General features: G+C 43.5%; 1 protein-coding gene across 1 annotated transcript in view; it reads left to right on the top strand.

Annotated features, from left to right (window-relative positions):
• The window catches only part of DOCK4 (dedicator of cytokinesis 4), a 221258-nt gene extending 215408 nt beyond the window's left edge, over positions 1–5850 (top strand). Inside the window, 3 exon segments of the mRNA XM_035890904.1 lie at positions 931–1044; positions 2001–2062; positions 5359–5850. Coding sequence (XP_035746797.1) covers positions 931–1044; positions 2001–2062; positions 5359–5784 — 602 coding nt within the window. The 3' untranslated portion in view covers positions 5785–5850.
• Positions 5851–27633: the final 21783 nt, after the last annotated feature.

Genomic DNA, 27633 nt, shown 5'->3' with positions numbered 1-27633 from the left:
AAGCAGGTTTTTTCCTGCTTTTTTTTACAGGACATGTGAAAAAAAAAATTGTGGGTTTTAAGTTCGCTTTTGCCCTGTCTTTCTGTCTGTCTGACTTCTTTCCAATATTGGTGGCTCCTTGATAAAGTGAGATAATCCAGTTCTATTAAGGAAACTGTTCCAGGCCTTATGGGATCATTAAATTATAAAGTCATAGAAAGTCGCACAGACAAATGCAACAGCCAGTTTTATACATGTCAAGGTGATAATCAGTTTACATGATCAAGCAGAGATCCTCAACCATGGCTACCGTGTATGTAAATTTTCTTAGTCCACAATTATTTTTTCATCTGATTTTTTTTCAGACATTCCATTTTTACTCCCTCCATTTTGTGCCCTTCTTTCCACCTTCTTTCAATTCTGAATTTGTAGCCTATACAGGCAACAAAATACTGTTAGGACTGAGAGCTTTCTGAGGGAGTTTGATTGGAATTTGGCGAATTCCTTTCTCTAGTCCCTTCTGTATATAAAATGAGTTAATGGAAATGGTTTATGAATAGTCTGTTCCCCTCTCCCTAGAAACCTTTAAACAGGAGTCTGGTGCAAAGATAAACTGATTATATTAACAGGCTTCAAGCTTATCTCCCTTTGTAGCTGGATTTGCAATGCACCAATGTGCTATCTCAGCTGCTGGTGTCGTTGATGGTCCCAACTGCTATGCAATCACAAACTGACCTGCGAGCCAGATGCATGCATACATCAGGCAACCAGAAGATTGACAGCCATTATTTAAAAGCTTTTTCAAATGCTGATGTAATCATGAAAACTTTTCAGGCATGCTTGTTAAATTTTTTAATGTTTTCACTCTCTGTAGTTTTACCCTCATGGGTAAAGGCGCGTCTGAGAGCTAGAAGTGTTGACGCCTATATCAGCTTTTTCATTCTCTTCCAGCTGTAAACACCACCCCCAGCAGCTGGAGCCTGGACAGTGGGAAGGAAGCCAGAAACACATCGGAAAGTGGAAAGCTTATATCTCCTCCCGTACCACCAAGACCTGCACAGACTGGTGAGTTAATGGATGTTTCAGGCTGAGCTCCAGTAAAAAAAATATTTACTTGAGGGCTTAGATTCTTTCCACTCTGATTAATTTTTAACTTCTTGGGCAGGTTAATTTATTATTTGATTACCTACATGGAAGGCTGTAGAACTGCCTCCGTAGGTATTTTCATCTCATTAATGTTCTCTCTAGCATTCTGTTTCCAATACTGCCCCTTCACTTAATAACTGAGTAGTTTCAGACAGTTCATGTTGGTACTATGGTGGATGATAAAATTTAATCTTTTGATCTTTTGATAATTGGAGGTTAGCAATCAGAAATGATCATTAACCACAAAGAATCTTACTGGCCAGAAAATGCACAGCAATTGTGGAAGTACATGAGTTCTGTTACTATAACCAATTTGCCTTTCAAAAGATTAATTTCCGTTTGAAAGAAAGGCTGCTTAAGTGATACAGGAAATATAATTGTTCTCAAGGGAGTGAAGACGCTTTTTATGTTTTAGACTTATGCCTCAAAGTATGTCCAGGCATGTTTGCAGTATATTTACAGGTAAATGTTTGATATAGGTACATTATGTATTGTCTTTTTTTCTTATTTGACATACAAAGACATAATATATTTCTTAAGAGAAGAAGAAAAAGAGGAGGGGAAAAGTTATTATACTGACTTTTTTTGAATCCTGTTACCATTTGGTAGGATATAAACCAATTTACAGTGATATAAAATTTGTCAGAGAAGATGGATGCAGAAATTTCATATACGTCATTGGTTGTACTGCAAGATAATCCTGAGAACACAGTAAAATAAATAAAATCTCTAAAACTATTTGCAGCCATTGAGCAAGTACTTAGAGGAAACCAGAGATAATGCTAGTGTATAGAATGATCTCTTACCCACTTAAAAAGATTTCTTAGTGAAAATTGTAATGCCAAGTATGCACTGAAATCTTTCTGACTTTACAGCGTCACCAGCAAGACACATAGCCTCTGTTTCCCCTTCTCCTGCTGGCAGATCACCAATGAAGGTACTGTCTTATTGCAGTCAATCATCTTTGTGGGACACGTTGTATGTGTTGTGGGGTAGACAGTATGTATTTAATATACATTATTTAGGATTATATTATGTTTTCCTTTTGTTATCGTATGCCTATGCAAAAACCATTCACAACAGTAAGAGGCCATAACAATTACAGCAGCTCTGGAGATTTTCAAAACTGCAGGCAAGAAACCTAATCTTTAGACTCTTTAGCCTCTCGATATTAGGCTTCTCACCTACATGGACAATCAAGCTCACCTGAGTCAGTGGACAGAAGAGAGCGTAAGAAATAAATGCAAGATGTGCCTGACGGTCTGCCTAGTCTAGAATTCTGTCTCCAATGGTGGCAAAAGGGAGATACCAGCAAAGGAAAACCTGTTGTGCAACCTTCCTTTTACTCCTCCAGCATCCAGAGCCATTGGATTAGAGGGTGTGTTAAGAGAGTAATCCTTGCTTCAGTCATTTTAATACCCATTCCCTCTGCAGAACAATCCAGGGAGGTTGTGTAAGAAGTTGGAAGGAGTTTGAAGCCTGCCAGTAGGAAACATTAAGCACAGGCTGTGAATAAGCATTGGTTCTTCTCTGGCAGTTAAACACCCATAGCAACTGGGGATCCAGGCTAAATTGAGCAGGTTTCATTTCTGTTTCAAGATATTTGAATGTGTTGGTACCCACTTTGTTGCACAATAGCATATTACTTGGAAAACTTGGCCAGGAAATCCATGTCTTCCACAGCACTGGAGGACATGAGCATGCTGCCTGAATATTCCAGGCAAACGCTGGTATTGACAGACTGCACAATATCAGTCTTGCGGGATAGCCTTTGCCACCCCATTGAAGCAGAGAGAATTCTGCAGTTAGAAATATGAGGGTCAACAACCTGGAAGGAGAGCAAATAGAAAGGTGCGTGACTGGTGCTTCAGGCACTCAGGTGCGAGGGCAGAGGGAGGCAGCCCTGCCGAAGTTGTCCCTCAGCAACCCAATGCCTAACTAATGCTGCAGAGGTACATGTCTGAGGAGGAGGAAAGTGGCCCCCCAAAATGCCTTCTTTCCCCTTGAGGTCCCTAATCACAAGTCCACAGTCATTCTCCCATTTGCCATCGCATGAGCCTGTAACGTTGCCACTCGTGGCTGCACAGTGGTCCAGGTTCAACACAGAGCAATTGTGCTGGCCATCGGAGTGCCTGTCACCCTATTACCATAGTAGACCTTCTGCTGAAGTGAGCACAGATCCCAGGTTTCGCACTAGCTGCTTAGTAGGAAGCTCTTCAGAGCTTGTACAAAAGGTGAGGGACTCTTCCTTTTTTCCATTTTTGTCCTAATATTTTCTTCTAAAGGCTTGGACAGAATTTAAGCATTTTACAGCCAAAGTCTGGATTGCTGCTTGGGAGAGGAATGCTGGCCCCAAATAATTCTGGGAGTTGCTGGATCTCACTTCAAGCATCCATGAATTTCCAGACTGTTTTGGTGTCTAGACTGTTGCTCGCTACCGGTACAAGCAGTCTGCGCTGCTGTCAGGAACCAAGTGCTTACCCCTGCTCAGCTCCTAAATTGAAGCAGCCAGGGTTTACACATATTTGCTCTTTTTCTGAATGACAAAAGCAAAGGTCCTTAATCTTCTCTACAGTCACTTAATCCAAGTGTCAGACATGGACTTGGAACTTGAACCAATTACATCATTTATTTGAGAACCTTGACCCTGGACGTTTGTGGGGTAGGAGTACAGCTGCAGCCTCCTCACACGCAGAGGAATGGAACCTGAAACAAGTAGCTAAACAGGCTCCTCTCAGTGTCTGAAACGTCTTCAACACTTGCTCTGCTTTTCCCTAGCCACATACAGGGCTCAAATTTTAGCTTTTGTTCCAACTGTTCCCTGCTGCCAGAGAAAGCCATCTTAGTACAAAAACCCTGAAGTAAATGAAGATTTTTTTTCTCCCATTGCTTGCAGTGCACTGTGGATCCAGTCCTAGACGGATAACTAAGATTATCTCAGCAGCATAAAGTCAGTGCAGCCAGCTCTATACACCGTGCCCCTCTCCTTTTCCTCCCCTCCCCACCCTTTGCACGGCTCGCACTCTCACCTCAAGCTGAGCAGCCGAGCGCCAACCAGTCTAACAAGAATTGGGGTGAGAAATTTGTCTCTGATGTGATTTCTCCACCCCTTTTTTTAGCCTGTGTTTGAGGCCGTTAAGTCTAGATTGTGTCAGATGGCTCCAGTCAAAATTAGATACGTTGCAAAAACTTTTCAACTTGCAAAGCATGGTTTAACCTTTGACGGTTTTCAGTTGAAGTTGCTTCACTAGAATAGGGACTGCTCAGTGGTTTTAGGTAAGGCTTTACTGCCCCGCCTTTTATTCTTCGTCAGCACTGTTGTTGCCGCTTGGGCCCTCAGCTCCCCGTCCCTCACCTTCCCCCGCCTTCCCCCACAGACCTGCAAGGCCGCTGGTGCGGCCATTTGCAACCTTTGCCCTCCGCCGGACCCTCATCCCCTGGGCCGCAGTGGTGCTTTGTGTTCCGTGCAAGCAGCGCGGTGTGTCCCAGGAAGGCCTGGGAGGTGGGGGAGAGGACGGGTGGAGGCAACTGCAGTTCAAAATGGGGTCTGGAGCAGCGATGCCTCACCCCCTGCCTTCGGGCTGCTGCCCTGGAACAGCGAGTCCGGCTGCGGGCGGAACGGGGCTGGCGCCCGGCAGTGGCTACGAGCTCGGCACCCGCCCTGCGCTTCGCCTCCGACGTTGGTATTACGGCACGCTCGGAGATGATGCCACCATGTAAATGCGCTTTTCCTTGCGTGACGGTGCACTAAAACTGTGAGGAAGAAGCTTTGGAAAATGAATTTGGAACGTGAGAGGCTGAGGTAGCAGCAGTGACTGGGATGCAGGCCCTGTGCTTTGGCGTTAGGGGGCAGGACACCACTAGGTATGCCCTGCGCCAGGTTATGCATCTCGCTTAAAGCTGGGAAAACCGAGGGTTCATTTTAAAGGCTTCCAGATTTTTCCAGGGTATTATGATAGTAAGATAACACTTAAATACAGATTTACTTCCACTTACATGAATTACTGGCATGAACACTGTGTTCACTGGCATGAACACGGTGTACCAGGGCACTCTTGAAATGAGCGCTATTGGTTTCTCATGGGATCTTAATTAAACAGGGACGCAACCGTTTATGTCTATCACGCCTCAGAATCTATGCGTGGTTTCTCCGTGTGTTTTCAGTCTGAGCACAGAAACACTCTCCCTCGTTGACTCCAGGTAAATTCTTCTTCTGCCCTTTCTCTCGAGCAGGGGTCTGTGCAATCATTCACACCGTCTCCAGTGGAGTATCATTCCTCGGGGGCCATATCCAACTCCCCGGTGCTGTCGGGGAGTTACAGCAGCGGCATCTCTTCGCTCAGCCGATGTAGCACGTCAGAGACGTCAGGCTTTGAAAGCCAAGGCAGCGAACCAACAGTGACTGTCCCAAGCTACAGCGTTTCTGAGGAGCCTGTGAGAAAAGAAAGTAAAACCCCGCCGCCTTACAGCGTGTACGAGCGGACTTTGAAACGCCCCGTTCCTCTACCTCACAGCCTCTCCATCCCGCCCGCCGCGGACCCCCCGGCGCTGCCGCCCAAGCCGCAGCTGGTCCGGCCAAACAACCTGGAAAACAGCAGCAGGAGGACTGAGCAGGTTCCCCGGCCCAGGCCTCTGCCCCGCAAAGTCTCTCAGCTATGAGAAGCCACTTTTATATTTAATTGCAACCAATTCTTTACCGTTTAAAAAGTAATATTTTTTAAAAATGGTAAAACGCGTTTAGTTAGGCACTTTAATATTTCGCCCACCTTTTCTTTTGAGCAACTTTAAAATGCTTATTAATATTACGTTGCACATTTGAAATGAAGTTACTAATTTAGGTTGCCAGATATTATAGGAAGCATGAATGAGAGGATTTTTTTTTTTTTTTTTAATTTCATGGTGGTGAATACTGATAAATGCTTTTATTTGTACTTTATTTAAAAACTTAAATCTAAAACCCTACAACTCTCATCTGAGTTAGCCGAATGCTTCTTACAAAATACAGAATATACTGACTGGATCTTTACTACTAGAGATAAATGCACGCTTTCTAACAAAGTAGTCTGTAGGCTAGGATGTTTCTGCAAGTAGGCTGAAAGTTGTTTCTCTTATCCGATGAACAGGTTGGTCATTTCAAATGTCTGTGGAAAAACGGAGATATAATGCAAGTTATACTGCAGAGAACTGTTGTTAAGAATGTGGTTTGGAATTTTTGAAACACACGCTTGGTTTATGTTATTTTTAAGGTGGAGAAATACCTGCATTTCATTCAGCATACAGCACCATTCTGGTGAGTCTTGATAAGGTTTTGTGCCATTAGTGTATTACTGTGTGTGACACATCCCTTTCTTTTGAGGTGCAATTTTATTTTATTCTTCCAGTTAATGTTTTTTGTTGTTTTGTTTTGTTTTTTTAAAAAGCTAGCGGTTTGCTAGTGGAGGTTCTCTGCTGGTTTTGAAAGTTCACCCTGAAATACAATCTGTGTATGAAACAGGTACAAATGAATTGTTCATTTAACTTGTGTACAAGGATCGGTACTGACTAGTACCAAGGCAATACACTAAATGAACAAATTTTTACAAGTACAAATCACTGGATATTGATCAATAAATTTCAAAAACTGATTGCAAAGGTCTTCAATAATTCTGTAAAAACCTAGCAAATATTCTGAACAGCTCTTTGGGTGTGTATGTACCAATGGAGTCAGGTTTTGGATTTGCTTTTTAGCTTGAGTTCGTCACCATCATCTTTATTGTAGGAGAACGGTGTTTGGCCTTAGGTTGTATTTTAGTGATTGGCATCTGAAGAGCTCTGGAAAGTTAATGCCAAGCCGTAGGAATGTGGAGGGGAAGAAAAAAAAAAAAAAAGCACCTTCTGTATGTATTTTTTGTATCCTCTTTCTTTTACTGACTGTTTAACATGTGCTTGGGAACAGATGTGTGAACTGCATTTTAAATCATGCTGTTAAAAATATTCTCCCTCTTTTGTTGGGAAGCTCATGTTGATTTTAGCTGTGTGTTTGATTTGTTGATAGTTTAACTGGAAGAAAGTGACCACTTTTTATATTCTCTCAATTAAACCTTCAGCAGTTACAAGCTGTTGACGGTAGTTATAGAGGTTTTCTATAATAAATGTTCAAGTATTTTTGTACATAATTGGTAAATTTTAATAAGGAGTGTACCATTATGTGAAAAAGAAGCAAACAGTTGTGTATGCAGTAAGATTGTTATAATTATGCCAAATACTTTATGTATGGAAAAAAGAATATTTGTAAATATGTGCTTTTAACAATAATTCTGCCATATTGACTTTACAATTTTGAATGTCAGAAAAAATTAATATATGTTAAAATATTTATGTTTTAGTGAAAGTATTCATAACTTGAAAAGGAACGTATGAATTTTAGCTTTGTATCTTGCTGATTTCAAAGTCTGAAATTCCTTGAACTAGCTCTTGCTTTCTCCTATAACATTTTTGTGTCTGTAACCACATCATAAAAGGTGTAGAAGGCTACATATTTATGCTGACGTAAAGAGGTAATGCCTGATACTTAAATAAGGTGTCACAAGTAAGATAACAAAGCTGCTTTGATTTTTTTTTTTTTTCACCCCTGCATAGTTTAATAGAGTTTGTTGACTAGTGCTTGAGCACAGTATGAATCAGTGTTATTTGCTCCTGAAGCCATTTTTTTTTTTATTTCTGGCAGTGAACAGAGTTGATGACTTTATCATTTGCGTGCATTACTGAAGTCAGCTTTGCAGCAAAACATTTCATAAAGTTTCTGTTTACCTAGACACTCATATTAGTTGCTGCATAATGTTAATACGGAATAAAAGGACTTGATTAATCTTTACAGTACAATTTGTTTTCTACAGAATGAGGGATGATAATTCAGTTTGTCATGGAGTTAAAGTTCTGACTCCTTGTCTTGCTAAATCCAGTTTTCTTTCTGTTAAAAATCTCCTGATGGCTCTAGTTTTCTCCCTATTTGGATCTGTAATTGCTTTGTGAGACAATGTGGAGAGTATTGACCTGCTCTTCTGAACAAGTGAAGAATGTAAAATTTACTAGGAGAGTTCACTGTAAATTAACCTGCATGAGCGCTCTGTTTTTATAACCATGACATCAGGAATACTCTGAACGATAGCAGACGGTATAAAATTGATCAGAGTACTCTAAAACCGAGCTGACACATTTTCTGCTTAGCCAGTTTTGACAAATTGATTCTGTAGATCAGCTTTTCAACCTGATTTCCTATAAAAAATGTAGTATGAAATTTTGTTATGTATGTTGCAACACCCAGCGCTTGAAAACCTAATGTAAATAAAGGTCTCGTTTGAATTTTATGTATCGCTCATAAATGTAGTTTTATCACTTTCTGGATGACAGCAAGTAATTCAGAAGCTCATGTAAGAGGACCTATGAGAACAAGTTGCTGTTACTACTCAATAGCTTGAATGTTAGCCAACGTATGCGTAATAGGTAGGATGATCGTGTATTCAAATACTGCGGTTTTGACGCTGGTACCTCTGGGATGCCACAGAAGCAACTGCAAAGTTGGCTGGCTGGCTCTGAAATGATGCGGTTCAGACCAGTTCTAGTGATGGGCTAATACCTCTGTAGTGTGAGTGAACTCAATTATCACGAGCTCTCGAGTCAGGTCATAGCTAATAGCCTCTGTCCCAAAAGAAGCACAGAGCTGAAGTTGTCCCTTGATGGTGAAGCTTTCAGGGTAGTGCAGATACGGTCCTGTTGACATGGAACGGGGTGTAGCTATGTGTAAATCTTTTCTGTGTGAAAGTGGCACCTTGCCCTCCTGCCTGGCCATTCTTATTGTTCACAGATTGTCCAACAGCATCTGCAAAAAGCACAGTGACTGAGCAAAAAGGTACCAATATGTGGGAGTCGATGCCTGAGGTATAAATGATGAAAAGCATCTTGTTCTGAGTGTAACTGTGGTCAGTGAGGCATGTAGGAGCATTGTATCGGTAACCCCGGGTGCTGACAGGCACAGCTCTTTGCTCCAGAGCTCTGTTGGTAGCCCACAACCCTCTGATGATCCAGGTAGAGCCTTGGCATATGCTCACTGAAGAGCAAAGCCCCATCTGCTGGGACAGTGTGAACGCAGGTTCCCAACTGGAGCCCTTGAGATTCTGACCTTCAACCAGGTACTGTAGGAGAAAGCCCTTTCCATATTAATTTAATTTGTCTTTATCTTCTCCCTGTCATTTTAATTCACATACATTTCATATAGGAAGCTAGGATGATTAGTTGTGTTAGATAACATTAGCAAAAAGCTTGTGATTAAACGGCAAGAAATACGAAAGGTTTAGAGCCACATACCTCATGTGTGCACTAAGCATCAGGATAGAGTGACTCTTTCTGGGTGGTAAAATGAGACTGCTGAAGAAAGAACATTAAATATTTTTTAAAATTGGATTGTTCAGCAAGGGACGCAGTGTGCTTGTAGTGACAGGCTGATGGCTTTGCAGACCTCAGTGTGACCTGAGCCTCCCAGGCATGGCTGGGCAAACTCATCCTGGGTAGAGCTCGTGTTAAGGATACAGTTCGTAGCTCCTCTCTAATGGACTGGGTTTGTATTTATTTCAGGAAGATTGCGTAAGAAGGTGAACAGGTGAAAAAAAAAAGGGGGGGGTCAAATAAAAACTAGGCAAAACCCTTGATGACTAGATAATTAATCCAATTGTGTTTTCACCAACACAGGAAAAATAATAGCGGGATGAACTGAAATATCAGCTGAAATCGAAGCATCAAATCTATTTCTTTAAGCTATTGCAAAGTTGTTTTATACCAGTTTAATTGCTGGGCAGAAGGGAAGCTGGAAGTCCTGACAAAATACGGGATTTTTTTTTTTTTTTTTACAAATGTGTTGGGGGTTGCGTTTTTTTTCCCTCTTTTACTATGGCTTACCAAAGGAAAGATGCTAGAGAATAGAGAAGTCTGACTGCCATGAATCACAAGGGCAAAGAGTTTCTAAATCCCAAAGCCCTGCAAAATATTAAAATCTTTCCCTGGTTTTGCTAGACAGTTTTTCCTTACCCCGTGGTGCATAATTGCTGGTGTGTTTTGCAGTGAACCTCTTGGTATTTTAGGGAGCAAATCCATGTCCAAATTTCATAGGAAATAGCTGTTCTGATAGCTCATAAGCTGCTGAAATTTTGTTTACATATTTAAATGTTTTACATCATTGATTTGCTATTGGTATTAGATCCACTAGTGTATTTCAATTTGTTCCACTTCCTTAGAAATTATTTTGCAGAGGGATTCTCTGCATTACATTCTTGCTTATTTGGGTCAGGCTGTTATCGCTGCTGGTTTTCCTTGACCTCACTGGCTTCCCTTGAAGTGTCTCCTCTTGCTTTTCAAAAGAAAGGCCATCGGCGAGGAGCTGCTTCAGCCTTTCGCATGGGGAATATTTCAGAAGCGCAGCCTGGAGGGGACACAGCAGAGGCACGCATCTGCTCCCAGGGGGAGGATCACGAGGGCCTGCAGAAGAAAAGTTGGCGGGGGAGAGTTTACCTGTAGAGCACCTGTAGGAGTCTGTGTTCACAGACATAGAGACAGCTCAAGGACAGGGACTAAATTAATTTACTAAAACCAGGAGGTGGGGTGTATGTGTGTAAGTATGTATGTAAGTATGTATGCATGTAAGTAATGTCCTGCAGGGACTAAGCTTTGCCAAGGAGTGACACTCAGTCCCAGCGTACCCTGTAAATGGAAATCCTTTGCCTCGTTTCCTGATCCTCCTCTTTTCACAGAAAAAAAATAGGTAGATACACTTTTTTTTTTTCTTTTTTTTTTTCTTTTTCTTCCCAAGAGTGTTGAGCATGGGATAAGGGGAAACAAACTACTCCTGTACAGGGAGCAGAGAAATATTGAATCTACACTTTAAGCCTGAGACGACTTGAGAGACCGTTGCTCTGGGTCTTTGGGCCGGCTGCTACTCAAGGGATGTATCGTGTGCAGTGATTTGTCCTTACACTCTGAACACGCTCTGGTAGAGCCAAAGCAGAGAGCTCTGGAGAGCCCGCTGCTTGCACTCTTTGAGCTCCTGTGCTCCTGTCCTTCTTTCCGTCTGTTGCAAGAGGAGGGCTTGCTGCAGGTGGCCTCTCCGGAGCAGCCACGCTGCTGCAGCATAACCACTCTGATCTTTGTAAATGCGGTGCTGAGGTAAATCCAAGGATGTAATACAGCACCCAGTAAAATGAATGCAAAGAATTAGAAACCAGCACGTGTCCAAGAGGAGTTGGGCGAAAGCAGCCGACACCTAATGAATTTAGTCCCACCCAAAGAAAATAAAAGTCTAACATTGACTACAATACACTTCATAATGAACAAAACACATCAATAAACTCAGCTTTTTGCTTTTTTTTTTTTTTTTTTTTTTTTTTTCCGGCTAGTGCATTAGGAGATGAAGCAACAAATATTCCTGTGCTGCGCTCTTCTCAGGCCATTAAGTGCAGCACGGAAGTTGTGCACACTGGACAGAGGCTTTTTATGTTGCCAAGGAGAGCTTTCCTGCATCTGCAGTCCTCCCTCCAAGTTCTGTCTTGGAACTGAAACACATCCTGTCAATACCCCTAAAGCTATAATTCAGTGGAGTTTTTATAGCTGTAAAACCTGAGCTGCATGATGATGAGCAAGCAAAATCAAAGCAAGTCATAACCTGCTACTTTGAACATGCAGACAGGGTCTACAGGGGAGCAAGCAGGGAGAAAAAAGATAAAATTGTTTTTCAGGTCATAAAGATCTGTTTTGGCTTCTGGAATATTTGCTACTTTTTGAGAAGTGCTGGGTTTTACCACATACTTTACTGAGTTTTTCCCCTCTGTATGAAATAGTGCTGGGGGGTGGTTTTCTCTGGTGTCCATGTAGGTTTGAATTACCTTATTCTTGTACCTAGAGAAGATGGTGGGGTTTTTTTCTCAATCCTGTGCAGAGAAAGGGTAGGAGAGAAGAAAGAAGATGACAGAAAAGATTGTGGTCAGCGCTATGTGATCTCTTAGCTCAGAGGCGGTCACGTTCAGAGAAGTTCTCTAGCTGGCCCTTGATCCCAAAGCCCTTGATCCCAAACCTTTAAAGGGTAACGATCAGCTCTAAATTGTGAATTTACTGCTTGTTTGAGTGTAGGTTAAAACTTACCTTCCCAATCCTAGAAAGGAGTCAACAGTGTTCCAGAGGGAGGATTGTGTTTCTGAATGAAGCTGAGCCTGCAAGCACCTCCAATGTTTGCTGTAACACTCCCATAAGTACCTGAATGGGAAAGGATAGCTGCTGAGAGACAGAGGTTCACGTGTTCCTTAAGAGATGTATTTACTTTCTGCTCCCCTTTCCCCCGTGCCCAAATCTGCCTGGCTGAAGGCACAAAGAATCATTTCACAGAAGCACAGAATGGTTGAGGTTGGAAGAAACCTCTGGAGGTCATCTGCTCCAACTCCCTGCTCGAGCAGGGCCACCTAAAGCCACTTGCCCAGCACCACGTCCTGATGGCTTTTGAGTATCTCCAAGGAGGGAGAGTCCACAACCTCCCTGGGCAACCTATGCCAGTGCTTGGTCACCCTCACAGTGAAAAAGCGTTTCCTGATGTTCAGAGGGAACCTCCTGTGTTTCAGGTTGTGCCCATGGCCTCTGGTCCTGTCACTGGGCACCACTGAAAAGAGCCTGGCTCCATCCTCACTGCACCTGCCCCTCAGGTATTTGTATACATTGATGAGACACACACACACACACATGGAGCCTTCTCTTCTCCAGGCTGAAGAGTCCCAGCTCTTCCAGCCTGTCCTCATAGGAGAGATGCTCCAGTCTCTCCATCATCTTCATGGCTCTTCATTGAACCTTCTCTAGTATGTCCATGTTTCTCTTGTACTGATTTCTCTGTGAAGTGTCTTGTAATCAGAAGATGGATTAGACAGAAAAAGTACCACCTTGGCAACAGTTTCCTTTTTCAGAGCAAATCCTATGGGGTGCCTGTGCTGGCCATACCTGCTGAGCTCCCTGGAGGCTACCTGGCTGGCATGGGTGAGGGGAGAGGAGTTAGCAGGGAGAAGGAGCTAACACGTGGGGAAAGCAGGGCTTCCGGAGCCAGCTCAACCAACCTGGATTAAGCAGCTTCCCACACAGCTCTGGGGAAGCAGCTGGGGTGCTTGGAGGAGCTCCACAGCCTGGCTGCCTGTTGCTGGCCCCTCACACCCACACGCAAGGGCAAAAAAATGGGTGAGCTCCATCTTGCTGTGGAAAATGTGCTTCTGCCATGCGCCCCAGATGTGGTGAGGTATGGACACAGGCGTGCACCACAGCACTCTGCCCTCTCTTATTTGGTGTCCTTACTTCTACAGCAGTGATGTACGTGTGGTATGCCGAGTATCACAACCAGCTGTCACGGTATTGTATACAGTTGCCTTACCTGCAATGAGCTGCAGCGCTGTAAAGAACATGGAATCAGTTAAAATGTCAAATTGTAAAAAAAAAATTGCTATTTATCATTCTCAGCAACCCTACATTTATTTAGCTTGAGAACTGGGAAACTTAGCGGATTTTGCAAATTCTCTTAGTGAGCTTTTTTACTGGTTCAGTGCTATTTTTATTGGAGACATCACCAGCCCATCTTGCAAGTGAAGCTTTCCAGCGGCTGCGCTAGATGAAACCAGGCACAGCTTGAATGACAGGTCTTCAATACTGCCTTGGCTCATTAGAGAGATTTGTATTCCACGCTAAGCTGAAGGAAAGGGAGTGACCTGGGAGACACTGAGTGGGCACTAAACGGCAGAAGCAGCAGAGATGGCAGGGTCAGGTCATTAACTGCACTTACCCGATTGAAGACTTGCCATATATTGTCAGGTAACAATAAAAAAAATCATCTGTCAGAAATTCCACCTGGTCATAATTGATCATCATTAATAAATCTGTTCCAGAACAGGCTGCCAAAATCTCAGCTATGATCGCGTAACTCAAACTAATTAGCAAACGACAATTGCTGAGATGAGTTGCTTTGGTTGGGTGATGAAAGGAACCAAAGCCGTGGCTGCTGTGGCAGAACAGAAAGCTGTTTTGTGAAGGTTTGCTAGGCTGACAAAACATCTGGCTAGTTTGCTGTTTTGGTCTTTCTCTGGTAATTTGTGTGTTGCAGAACACAGGGCTGTAACACTTTTTTCTAGAAACACTGATTACACATAAATGAATAAATATTGCAGTTAGATTAACCTGAATTTGCTCTGAAAACATGTTTCTGATTTCTACCTTGGTCTCTAAAGAAAAAGGCAATAGACAGGAGTCTACTTCCCAAAATAAAAAGGAGACTTTGTTTAAACCGTATTATGAAGATTATATTCAAGGACATTGAGGCGCTGGATCATGTCCAGAGAAGGGCAACGAAGCTGGTGAGGGTTCTGGAGCACAAGTCTGATGAGGAGCGGCTGCGGGAACTGGGGATGTTTGGCCTGGAGGAGTCTGACAGGAGACCTTACCGCCCTCTACAACTGCCTGAAAGGAGGTTGTAGTGAGGTGGGGGTCAGTCTCTTCTCCCTGGTAACTGTCAATAGGAGGAGGGGAAATGGCCTCCAGTTGCATCAGGGGAGGTTTTGATGGGGTATTAGAAAAAATTTCTTTGCTGAAAGAGTGGTCAAGCATTGGAATGGGCTGTCCAGAGAGGTGGTAGAGTCACCATCCCTGGAAGCGTTCAAAAAACATGTAGACGTAGCGCTTTGGGACGTGGTTTAGTAGGCATGGTGGTGTTGGGTTGACAGTTGGACTTGGTGATCTTGGAGGTCTTTTCCAACCTTAATGATTCTATGAATCTATTAATTTATTGTTGGCATAGTATTGACAAATTTCAAACAATAAATTAACCTGATATGGACTTACCAGTGCCGCACAACCGTGCTCCCCCAGCAGGCTAGCTTTGCCTGGCTCCACAAATTAACCTGATATGGACTTACCAGTGCCGCACTGCTGAAGGAACACCGCGCTCCCCCAGCAGGCTAGCTTTGCCTGGCTCCATGCCTGTATTTTGAGGGGCTGGTTTAAAACTGATGCTCTGAAATGCATGCGAGTGCTTGCAGTGAGGAAAGAGCTCACAGGCAAGAAAGCACCGTGCCATGCTGTCCTTGCACAACATATTTAGCAGCACTAAAAATAAATGAATTAATAATGACAGAGAATGACAGTTCTTTTAATCTCACCGCTGAATTCTTGTCTGTCTGTGGTGCAGCCGCCAGCACTTTGCAAAAGGAATTGCTACAGCTTGTTTTATTTTTAACTGGAGCAGACAAATTGCTGTGGCTCCTTCTTGGGCCCTCTGTAGGTGTCTTATTCTGTGCACCCTGTCTGGAGAGCAACATATTGACAAGGCCATACAGCAGTCAAGGGAAGAATGAGTGAACTGCCTCACCTGCTTTGCCTGCATTTGAGTAAGTGCCTATTAAATGACGCTTGTGCACAGCATAGTCAGAATTGCTCAGTGCAAGTAAAAGGGCAGCCTTCCCATCCTTAAGCATGCTTTCCAGTGGGAAAACATGGCATAGTAGGGCCCAAAAATAGGTGAATAAACAACAGATCAGAAGAACTAAAACACTGACTCCACAGAGGAGGCTGGTCCTGGTCGATCAGGTTAGTAAGTTGTGTACGTTGCTGTATGAGTTCTCGGCACCCGAAGAAAAATGTTGCAGGTAATGTTCAGGTCAAAAAGATTTTGAGTTCTTCAAAAGGGATGTTGTTACACAAACAGGTTGTGATGGGATGCTAGTTTGTGATTTTTTTCTAAATGTGTTTGGAATAAATAGCAGAGACTGGTGGTGGATAAGGAAGGTGTTAAGAGAATGTGTCGAAGAATGGTTTACTATTATTTTAATGATAGCATAAAATCATTTAAGCAACGACAGTTTTCTGGTGTTTATATTCTCACTTTTTGTGCTGGTTTGTCTCTTCAGACTAAAGGCTGTTTTAAATTTAGTGGTTTATTAGTAAGAGGTTTTTTGTAGGACTACCCGTTCATTTCTGTGCATAATAGAATTCTTCATACAATTGGAACAAAAGTATTTAAACTTCAAGACTGGCTCCTTAAAGTATTTTTACTTTAGGCAGATTGCAACCTACATAATTTTCTTTAAGTTCCTTCCTCTGACACCATTTTACCTAATAGGAGTACGAAAAATGTATATGTGATCTGGTACATACTCAGGGTGGAAGTGGAAGCTCTTTAAACCATTTACAATCAGATAGTTCAGAGGCAATCATCTTCAACAGACTAATCCTGAAATGCTCTGATGTGGTGGGGAATTGAAGCAATAAGATTGCAATTCCTACACAGTTGTGTTTTATTTCTGTAATGTCTTTTGAAATCAAGCGATGCTACACATTAGGTCTTCAAAAGTTCTCTTTGATACACAGCGTGCAATTAATAAAAAATCAAAATAAAAGAATTCATATTTTTTCTAAGCTGCCACAAATAAATTGTATCAATGTGGCATGTTACAATCTTCTTTTTTTTTTTTTTTTTGGACAAAATCTGTCATGTGTAAAACCTGCAGTAAACTGAAAAGTCTAAAAGCGCAGCTAGTGTACTAAATCTTCCAGATTCAATAATTACCAATGAAGTATTACATACAACATTGCTGGAGAAAACATGTTTTAAACCACTAAATGATTATCAGAGTAATTTTTTGAAAACAAAATTTTGGATTGCAGCGTCATCTGGATGCTGTTCCACAGGCTTCAGAGTACTTATTCCCAATTTGCAAGAGCCAAATAAATAATGAAAATAGTCTTCCCTTAACCTCTCCAGTCACAAATTCAAAAATCTCTTCAGCCTCCCATGCTGATTTCACACCAAACTAGATAGAAAGGAATGAAAAAGCCCACCCCTAACAAAACAACAAGCAAAAACCCCCAAACCTCAAACTCATAAACTCTGAATGCTAAACAAAGAGAAAAACATTTTAGAATTATTTCCTTTAATTTATATTTTGTCCTCACACACACAGAATTTGCCCCGGTAGAGCTGATGGGTTATGTCCTAGCAAGCCCCCTAATCAAAGCTGTCGTGGGGCTTAGTGCATAGGATTCCCAGTGCTCCCCAGAAAATACAGGAATTTTACCTGATACTTGATCTTAGTTCATGCTATAATCTCTGTGCATCGTGTGAAATTGTGCTTTATAACTGATACAAAACAAGGGGATGTTGTTGCCTCACTTTTTGAACAAGACGTAGAAAGGTTTGCCATCATTATACTAACTGCACAAAATATTCATGATACTTTGAGAAAACTGGACTAGTATTCATGGAAGTTATGTTATTTGATGTTTTTCCAGGCTTTTGACTTGCTGTTTACAAATTAGTCTAACTAAGTCACAATAGATGCACTATTCTTTATTAAGAATAAATATTTTACTGTATGTTAAAAGCTTGAAGGTTCACATCTAATGTTTCAGAGGTTGTTTTTCCCCTTTGTTCTTAAATCCTAGGTCTTGGGCACCTGGAAAAAAAGGAAAATTATTATTTCTTTATGTAAACTACCTCCTTCTTTTTAGAGGAAATAGTTCATGCTATGGCTTAATTACAAAACTGGAGTCAGTCATCCAGATCTGATTAAAAAAAAAAAGGTTTAACAAGTAGATTCAGTGGAGTTACTTTGGATTTACAGCAGTGTAACTTGGAACGGAACAGTCTAACCTGGAGAGAGCTATTTAATTTAACTGAATACATACAATACCCCGAATGCAATACATTCAAATCCAGCTGACAACTGGCAGATGCAGTCATCCAAAGACTTCAGATAGGAGAGCCAAAAGGACTGATCTCACACACTCTTCTTCCCTGATACTTAAAAGTCTGTGTGAACATCTACCTTTGCATTTAGCATTCTCTAGGTTTGCAAACAGCCATGACCGAGGCATGCCTGTAGCGTAACTATGCTGAGTAGCTAAGCATTTAGCTCACATGAAAGGCTGCAGTGCTCAACCTGGTAGGAGTTTCCATAACCTAGAAAGGGAACACCAACAAAATATGATCAGAAGAGGCAGCACCTCCTCTTTTACACTGTAGTCCCATGGTTAAAGCATTCAGCCAGCATGTGGCTGATCCATATGTCGTTTCCAGATAAATCTTTGACCACTGTGGAGCCCACCACAAAGTAGTTGCAGCTGTGGAGCCCATACCACAGATTGGGGCAAACGTGTAGTGTATTGGTAGTCTCCTCACAAATTTCATGTTAAATATTATGTAAAAGTAATTACGTTAATGTTAGTAAGCACGTATTAATGTTATATGTAATACATTTTAATTATGTTAAATATTAGTTGGCGAGCCTGGGACCCAGATTCCCAAATTAAACCCAGATGAATGTCAAGCCCACCAGAATCACAGAAGAGGTGATTTTGTTCGTTCTTGCCACTTGTCTTGTTCTGTCTCAGTCACCAGTTGTTGTACACGTGGTATGTTGGTTGCTCTCCATTGGAAAATACTCTGCGGCGCTCCGTCACCTACAGCTTCCCCAGCACGTGAAAGTGCTCTCCTTAACAGACTACCAGTCCCAGGTAAAGCTCTCCCAGTTTGGGTGACATAATCAGCAATTTGCTGTGTCATCAAACACAGCGTTCATGTGTTTCTGTACGGAGCAGGAAACCGTGATTACATTCCTGCCTCCTGCCTAGCTACTTTCATTTTTCATTTAATAGTCGCCCGCTGAAGCAGGATCAGAGAGCAGCTCTCACAACTTGTTTGGCTCCCCGGGTAAACATTTTGGTGAATCAGACATTGCGTTTATCACCGGTGGCAGCGAATTACAGTAACACACAACCGAGCTCTTTAAAGGAGCTACTGCAGTTGCCTGTCCTCAGCGCAGGATTTGGGACAGCACGTGGGACTCTTTCACCTGAGTTCGCTGGGGCACACAAGCCTGGGCAATGGTGGAGCTCCAGCCACAGCTGTCCCTGCAGTTTTACTACTGACTAAGGGAGCCAGGTAGCTTCGGCTGGCCACCCTTGAGGACCAGCTGCCCCTGGCTGCTTCCCTCAGGGCAACACATTCCCAGGGCTTGGGGGGGAGGAGAAGGAGCAAGGCAGAAACATAAAGGTTAGGTACTCCTCGCTGGCATTAGAGCTAGCCCTAAGTACAGAAATGCAGAGCGTATTACAACATCTGTTTCCCTGCAAGGCATAGAAATACTCCTACAGACCAGTTTGCTGAAGAATTTACCTGGTCATACCTGAACACATTTTCACACATTGTTCTAAGACGCTTATCAGCAAACATTATATTCAGATGAATATCTTTTGATCATGTAGTTCCACATTATTTTTTGCTAAGCCTTAGAAGTTTCATTGGCTACAAACTTTCCCAGAGGTCTGAGAAGAGCTTTGAGGAAGAAAATGAGTCCTGCGAGCTTACCTGTGAACATACAAATACAAACAGATTAAAAACGTGACTGTTCTTAAGTGTATGCTATCACTGAGGTTCATTTTAATGAGAGACCCAAAAACCTGCAGTGTAAAGCCTTCATTTGTCCAGGCAGGAGGATATATGCATATGTGTAATCGAAGTCTGGGAAACCTTTAGAATAATATCCACTGATTTCCCCAATATCTGCCTCTAAATTCCCTATTTCTAGCTCCTGACAAGATGGTTGTGAGATTCAGCTTCAGTGGCTCATGCAGGAATGTTAAGGATTAGAGCCTGAAAAACGAGTTGAGAAAATGTTGAAAAACGAAAACCAGAGACCCCTTCTCAGTATTGAAAGAAAAATCTTGCGTCACATCTTAAGTGGCTTCAAAGCTGAGTGGCATAGTAACAGATGGCTGCATTAGATGTGACGGGTTTATGTGCCCTTGGAAACTACATGCAGCGTGGATTACTGGCGTGCTCATGAACGAATGCAGCTCAATAAGCAGACGTGACCGGCAGCCAGGGAGTGAGAAGTGAGCCAAAGTCTTAACTCCATCATGTCTCCTTCGCTTGCTACTGTCCTCTAGCACGGGTAGGGCTGGCACAAAGGAGTTCGTTTGCCTGTCTGGGAGTACTCAATCCACACAGAATGGACGGACCAAGGCGTGTTTGGTGGACAAAAGTGGTCAGACGGATGAATGGCCAGGTAACTTACATCCAGAAAGGTTACTTTTATTATATATATATGTGAAGATACTGAAGGCACAGGCAGCAAGAAGAGACCAAAACCCACTCAGCATAACTCTAAGGGCTCAACAGTTCTTCCCAAAGAACATACGATGTGCCTCAGAGGTATGAGTTTAGGCTACAAAGCTGAGATTTGCCTCCCACAGAGTAGCAGGGGATTAATTTTACAGGAGCAGGTGGTCCAGTGCCTAAACTGTATGCCAACCTGATCAGGTTTTGGAAACTACTTGTTTTGTCTGCAATCCTTGAGGTCTAGCAGGCAATTTTAGAATACGCACAGACCACTCGGAATGAAGTAGGAGCCGTACAAATTGCAGGACTAAGTCACCATTTTCTTTTGCATCTCAAACAGCAGTCATTGTCTTCCGTTGTGTATGGGACCAGACAGTCCCTTCAGTCTGGGACATACGGATCAGCCCTAGGAACTCCTGAGCTCCAGAAACTGAAACCAAAAGGTGAGCAGGAAACTGAGATCAAGCTCTTCTGCTTCCCAGCAGACTTGTCCAACTCCATTCTGCTTGTATCCTAAACGCCGCTATTTAAAAACACGTAGCCATATTTAGATCTTCTGACAATCCCGATCCTTTGGGTATGTGTAAGTCACGCTCCGATAATTCACCTTGGATTTGAAAGACTACTCTGTTCCGATGACTTGATTTAGGTATGTGCAACCGTAGCTGTATGCTTGCAGGAAAGCAGGATTTTATACAGAACTTGCAGGGCAAATGAGGAATTATCTACAAGGTTATACAACAGCTGAGCAGTGGCGCTTGGACCATAACTCTGGATTTAAGTGTCTCAATTCTGCATCTGATGCCTTAGTCCTTTATTGGCTCTAACTTCCTGTGTTTGGAAGGGATTTTTCCCACAGGACGTTTAGAAATGCAGCTCTAAAAGAGCACAGCTAGCTGTTCTTTGAAGATTTTGGATTCAGAAGGTGCTGATCTAATTTAAAAAACATTTTAACTCAGGCCAGGCTATCCAATTAGAAGTAAAAATTGATTCAGCAAACAAGATGTGCTCAGAACATGGTGGCCTGACAACCTGTAATAAGGTGTCGTCCCCCCCCAAATAAATACTAAATAGAGGCAAACGGGGATGCCAATTGCTCTTAACAGCGACACCCCCTGCTCTTCTGTAACACCGTGTCACGTACTTGGTTTAAATATATCAGTCAAGAATGTATTATGTTTTCTAAATTAACAATAATGGAAAAAAAATAAATGAAGTTCTGCGTAGCGTTAGTAAAGAAAACCTTTTAAGAATGATTTGATGGAGCCAGCGCTGCTGACTAGGAGCTAATTGTAACTGCCCCTCCGGCCTTGCGTTGGCTCGCAGGAAGGTTTTGATTAACCGGCTTGTGCTGTTGTGACTGCCCGTGGCCGGCGATGCTGCCGCTCGCGCAGAAAACAATGGTATCACATAGGCGGCTGCAGACTCTGTGTGTGTGTGTGCGCGGATCCGAAACAAAAGAGGGAGAAACTGTTGCCGTCCTCTTCAAAGTGCTGCACTCGGGGTACGTGTCCATTCAGTAATTGCGTAGGAGTTCAGTCGCCGCAGGATTTTGTAATTACGCAGCTTAATTGTTCCTGCCTTTTGTAAATGGCTCTTTGTTTCTGCCATTTGTCTTTCATATTCACCCACACTCTCTATTATATTTCTGCGAGCTTGTCCCCCACTTGTCCCCCACCAATCGCTCCAGATTCCTATTTGCCATTTCGGTACGCTCCCCCATGCACGCCGTGCTTTAATTTCCCCCTGCCTCTGCTGTTCAGTGTTTCTGTCTCAGTAGCTCTCAGCCTGCTCCCCGACTTCCATTTCAGCTCCCACTCTCTCATTTAAAACCGCTCATGCTGGTTTTACTTAATGCAGTATAATTAAGGGTAGGGTTTTTCAGAGGGAAAAACGTCACTTTTCATAGACCACAATGGAAAATTTCACAGGATGAAATCAAATCCTGCAAACAGACTTTAAGATCCTGATGATAAGTCAAGCAATGCCCATTGACTTGGGGTCTTTGTGGGGTTCTGGCGTTGTTTTTTAATTGGTATGGACCATTTTTGTATTGCTTGATGACCACCCTGAAGGCCAGTATCACCTACAAATTTGTTTGGTTTTGGTTTTTTTTTAAAAAGCTGCAGATACAGAAGACTAGCGTTGAGGGAAGTATTTGGCTTTGGCTTGCTCAGTATGATTACTTAGAAAAACTGTGTTTTGTAACTATTTGTCTACAAACAATGTAAATAATAAAACTATTATGATTTTTGATAGTGACTGTACCTCCACCATTTCTAGTGCATCCTTGAGGCCAATTTCCTTGTCGTCTGACACTGATTAGCTCTTGGAGCACCTCCTGTGGCATCCTGACTGGCAGCTGCAAGGAAAAGGATGGAAACCTGGAATTACTCAGTTCTTTAGGGCACCTCCTTACTATGCAGTTGGCTGGATTGACCTGCAAGATCTGGTTGAATCCACTAATACAGCTCCCACATACATGTGCAACTTGACTTGGGCTCCATGTTCTTCTGTTACCCTTGGATTATCATACACGCCATCAATCTTCATTAACTGTGGCACAAGCAATGTGCACAGTGTCTCATGTTTAACTACATGGTGGTCCTATGCCCAGTCCACTGTAACAGCTGGTTTAACCTCAGTCAGCAACAAAGCCCCACACAGCCGCTTGCTCACTCATCCCTGGTGGGATGGGGGAGAGAATCGGAAGGGTAAGAGTGAGAAAACTCATGGGCTGACATAAAGACAGTTTAATAGGGAAAGCAAAAGCTGTGCATGCAAGCAAAGCAAAACAAGGAATTAATTCACTGCTTCCCATGGGCAGGCAGGTGCTCAGCCATCTCCAGCAAAGCAGGGCTCCATCACGCGTAATGGTTCCTTGGGAAGACAAACGCCGTCACTCTGAATGTCCCGCCTTCCTTCTTCTTCCCCCAGCTTTCTGTGCTGAGCATGACACCATATGGTCTGGAATAGCCCTTTGGTCAGTTGGGGTCAGCTGTCCTGGCTGTGCCCCCTCCCAGCTTCTTGTGCACCCCAGCCTATTCGCTGGTGGGGTGGGGTGAGAAGCAGAAAAGGCCTCGACCCTGTGTAAGCACTGCTCAGCAGTAATGAAACCATTCCTCTATTACCAACACTGTTTTCAGCACAAATCCAAGACACAGTCCCATACTAGCTACTGTGAAGAAAATTAACTCTATCCCAGCCAAAACCAGCACATCTCTAAGGTCGGAAACCCAGGGCTCCACTCGCAACCTTGGACGTTGCAAACACACTGGATGCACCCAGCAACTGCCTGCCATGACCCTTCATCCAACCAGAGCACACAAGCTACATCAGCTTTGTCCCATGCTTTCCTCACAGGATCATCTACAGCAGCTTGCTCAAGCCTGTCCCCTCCTTCCACACCCCAAAACACAAGGCTTATAACTCTTCCCGTTGTTTGATCTGCTGTCCTTCGTGATTTACATGAGTCCTACTCCATAACAGCAAGGAGGTGAACCCTTTCAAGCCACCGTTATTCATGTTGCTCATCAAAGCATTTCAGGCTGACTAGTCACTGGATCTGACTATCTCCCAGAATAGGCTTGACGTGTAAAGCACGGGTGTCAGCTCTTGCAAGGTTCCCTATACAGATTCCTTAATTTAGAAGGGAATATCCTCAGGAGAATAACTTTGCTGGTCTGGTCTGTGGGAAGCATCTGTAGCAGTTTCCTCGGTCAAAAGCAGCTGCTCTGGCAGCAGTCAATGAGGGTGGTGCAGTGAAAGACCTGTGTGACAAGTGGCCAACAAGCAAGATTCTGCATAAGGATGGTACATAGGGCTGCCTTTTGGTTTAATTTTCTTCTTTGGAGTTACCATTTTACAGAAGGGTCTTTGTCAATCTGTGATAACGCATTTTACTGAGGGCAGGTCAGCAGCTCAAGTCTGAACTCCAGGCAAAGAATTTTAAGGCAATTAGACCCAGCAATTCTTCACCATGCATATTTTTATGGTCATATGTTGTAGTTATAAATCTAGTCCAGATTATGGCCCCAAGTATTTTGCAGATGTCCATGCTTCATGGAGTTTTAGACACACCTGGTCTGAATAGACTCTGTGGGACTGCAGATGACCATGCTAAGCAAAAGAGCCCGATGTCAGGATTATGTGCTTCTTCTTAACCTGTGTTTGTACCAGTGAACTATCTGTAAACCAGGTACCGATCTGTAAATATTTTCTAGCTGGTGGCTCGGAAAATTTTAGCTTGCAAGATATACATTGTAATATATAGTTTTTCTTTAGAAAAAAGTCATCAGGAAGTTCTTGGTCCTATTATTCCCTCTCGTATTAGCAAACGCTGAGAGGTTCAACTACTGCCTACTTGTGTCACATCCCTAGATATGAAGACATGGGCCTATGACATCTCTTCAACTTGCAGCAAGCTGATAACCTCTCATAAGATAAAAAGCACCTTCAAGTCACGTGCATAGAAAAGATGCAAGAATTCAGGGCATGCAGTAAAATCTAGCTTGGAAGTCAGGAGAGAAGCATGGGAAGGAAAGCCAGGAAATACCTGATTAGCAGCCACTGAGCAACTTTAGAGGCTTGGTACGTGGACAGCTCTTCCCCTTTCCTTTATACTGGGTACCATAGAATCATAGAATCATAGTTTTGGGTTGGAAGGGACCCCTAGAGGTCATCTAGCCCAACCCCCCTGCAGGAGCAGGGACACCGCTAACTAGATCAGGTTGCTCAGAGCCCCATCCAACCTGGTCTTGAATGCTTCCAGGGATGGGGCCTCCACCACCTCCCTGGGCAACCTGTTCCAGTGTTTCACCACCCTCATTGTAAAGAATTTCTTCCTTATAGCTAGTCTAAACCTACCCTGGTTTAGTTTAAAACCATTACCCCTTGTCCTGTCACAGCTGGCCCTACTAAAAAGATTTTCCCCATCTTTCCTATAGGCCCCCTTTAGGTCCTGAAAGGCCGTATCAGCTCTCTGTTCTGTCCTTTTTTTATCACCATGGCTGTGGTTTGAGTATTGGAAAAAATACTGAGAAGAGATGGCAGTGTACATGTTAGCGTGGACCTACAAGGCAGCTCATCTCTCTGATCATGGGCCTTCGAGCAGGATGGGACCACATGGTATAGTTCAGACTGATGCATTTTGCCATCAGCATTTTAAGCTGATGGTAAAGAACATAGGTACAAAGTGTGAGGAAAAACTCCTGCCCTGGCTGCCTTGAGCTGCTGAGCTGCTCCTGTTGTTACGGCAACAGAGGGAAATGTCTGCTGTAGGAGAAAAAGGTCGAGAAATTCTCGTCTGAATGGCTGAAGGCGGGTGGCAGAGAGGAAGAAAAGAAACTGGTTCCAGGAGAGAAGTGGCAGCAGTCACTGACTTAGGAGGGAGGGAGGAGAAGGCAACCCTGCCTATGTACATGCACATCGTGTCACATCCATCTCTTCCCTTGAGAAGACACATTCCTGCAGCAGAGAGCTCACGATGCGGCAGTCCTCCCTCCAGACACGTCGGTACTGCGTGGGGTAAAGAGAGTGCCTGCTTATCCCACCAGGTAAGCATTAGCAGGCTGAAACCGTGGCTGGCACTCCCGGAGCCAGCGTGACCTCTCTGCAGGCATGAATCACGCACAGCGATCAGCAGGACTCAGAGTGCTGATTACAAGTCATTAATGGCCCCTCAGTGAATGCAGAGAGAGACCGTGTGCTCTGCCTACACCGCTAAGCTAGCTGGGTATGCTGTGTCATCTTGACCACAGTGATCTTTTTTGGCATAAACTAGCTAATTCATGGTCTTACAGCAGTGTTACAGAAACTGCAGAAGCTGCTTTTTTTTTTTTAAGAAGCTATGCTGCACATCTGCATGAACCTGGAATGGCCACCTTCCAGACAGCAGCTCCGTACCTATGGCTTTCCATCACTAGGGCAGGTGCCAACTTCTGCCATCAGCCATGAAGTAGCTTACTAGTGGCTTGTCTCTCACCTGAAAGTTGACATGGATATTACTGATATGTACATGAAATGCTGAGATTCAGCAGGCATATACTTGTTTAGAGATCCTCACCCAACTTGCCAGACTCTGCCTGTATCACTGTGGCTTGCACAGGTCCGTGGCTGGTACTCTAGCAGGGGAAGGATAGCTTCTGAAAGGAGCCTGGTGTCTGATTCCCATCTGGCTTGGTAGTGAAGCTCCCAATCCCTCCTTTGCCTTGCCTGAGTCCTGGAGGATCAGTATCACATCATGCTGCAGCAGTGCTTCAGCACCTGCTGAAGGCTGTAGGCACGCTCTCCTATGAAGGGCTCCAAGGGGACTCGAGTCTGAGCTTAAAGAAGGCAGTGGGGCATGACAAGAGACCTAGGGGACCCTTGTTGCAAGGTATCAAAGGGCATGGAAGCTAGCTTTCACACCTGAGGACACTGCATCCCTGTAGTGTGGACATGGGCAGCTGGGTGGTGCCCCAGAAGCCTACCATGTGGACAAAACCAGAGCACTCAGTCCCGCAGTCCCCCCACCAGGCTGCCAGTGGGACCGTGGTGGGTTAACCTTGGCTGGCTGCCAGACGTACACCAAGCTGCTCTTGCACTCCCCCTCCTCCAGCTAGAGTGGCAGGGTAGATATAGCCAGTGTGACTGGGTACTGACATTTTCCTGAGAAAAATGTGACAGGAGAGGCTTGGTTTTGGGGTTTTTTTTCCATTGCATAGTGGAAGTTAACATTTGAGGAAATGCTGACAGTAAAAATAATACAGACTTAAGTCTAAAATAAATGATACTACTTTCTGATGGGAGGCACCAGCGCTACAGGTTAAGAAGGACTCACGGCACTCCTATTAGGTCAGCTGGCCTGTGGGACCAGTGCCTGAACACAGAAGAAGTATCACCAGAACCCATTTCATTTCAGGCAAAAAGTGTGGGGGGCAACCTGGAGGTGATCTGGATGCAGTGCTGCTAATCCACAGAGAACAACCCTCAGTAGGCAACTAGGACCAGTAAAAAGCAAGGAACGTACGTGCATAAGAAGATGGCCTTTTTAGGGTGCAGGGTATTTATTATGCTTGCTGGAAACAATGCTAAAATAAAGGTGGCTACAAACACTCAAGGGTAGGTACTCAAAGGTGGCCTTTTGTGAGACCACAGTTTCTCAGGTGGTGAAACCCTCTTAAAAGCTCTCTGCTGCTTGGTTGAAGGGTGGGTTGTCCCACACAATTATTCTCTTCTCTAGTTGAAAGCAGATAGGTGGGGGAGGACTGAGTAATGAATGACTGAAAGTTCCTAAATTTTCTCGGTGTTCAAAACCAGCATATTTTTAAACAACAAGCTAACAGTGTTCCAATGTACTGCTACAGTTCAGA

This window comes from Egretta garzetta, unplaced genomic scaffold (assembly GCF_000687185.1).
Source record: "Egretta garzetta isolate BGI_Z169 unplaced genomic scaffold, ASM68718v1 scaffold503, whole genome shotgun sequence".
NCBI lineage: Eukaryota > Metazoa > Chordata > Aves > Pelecaniformes > Ardeidae > Egretta > Egretta garzetta.
This window is presented reverse-complemented; position numbering and strand designations above follow the sequence as displayed.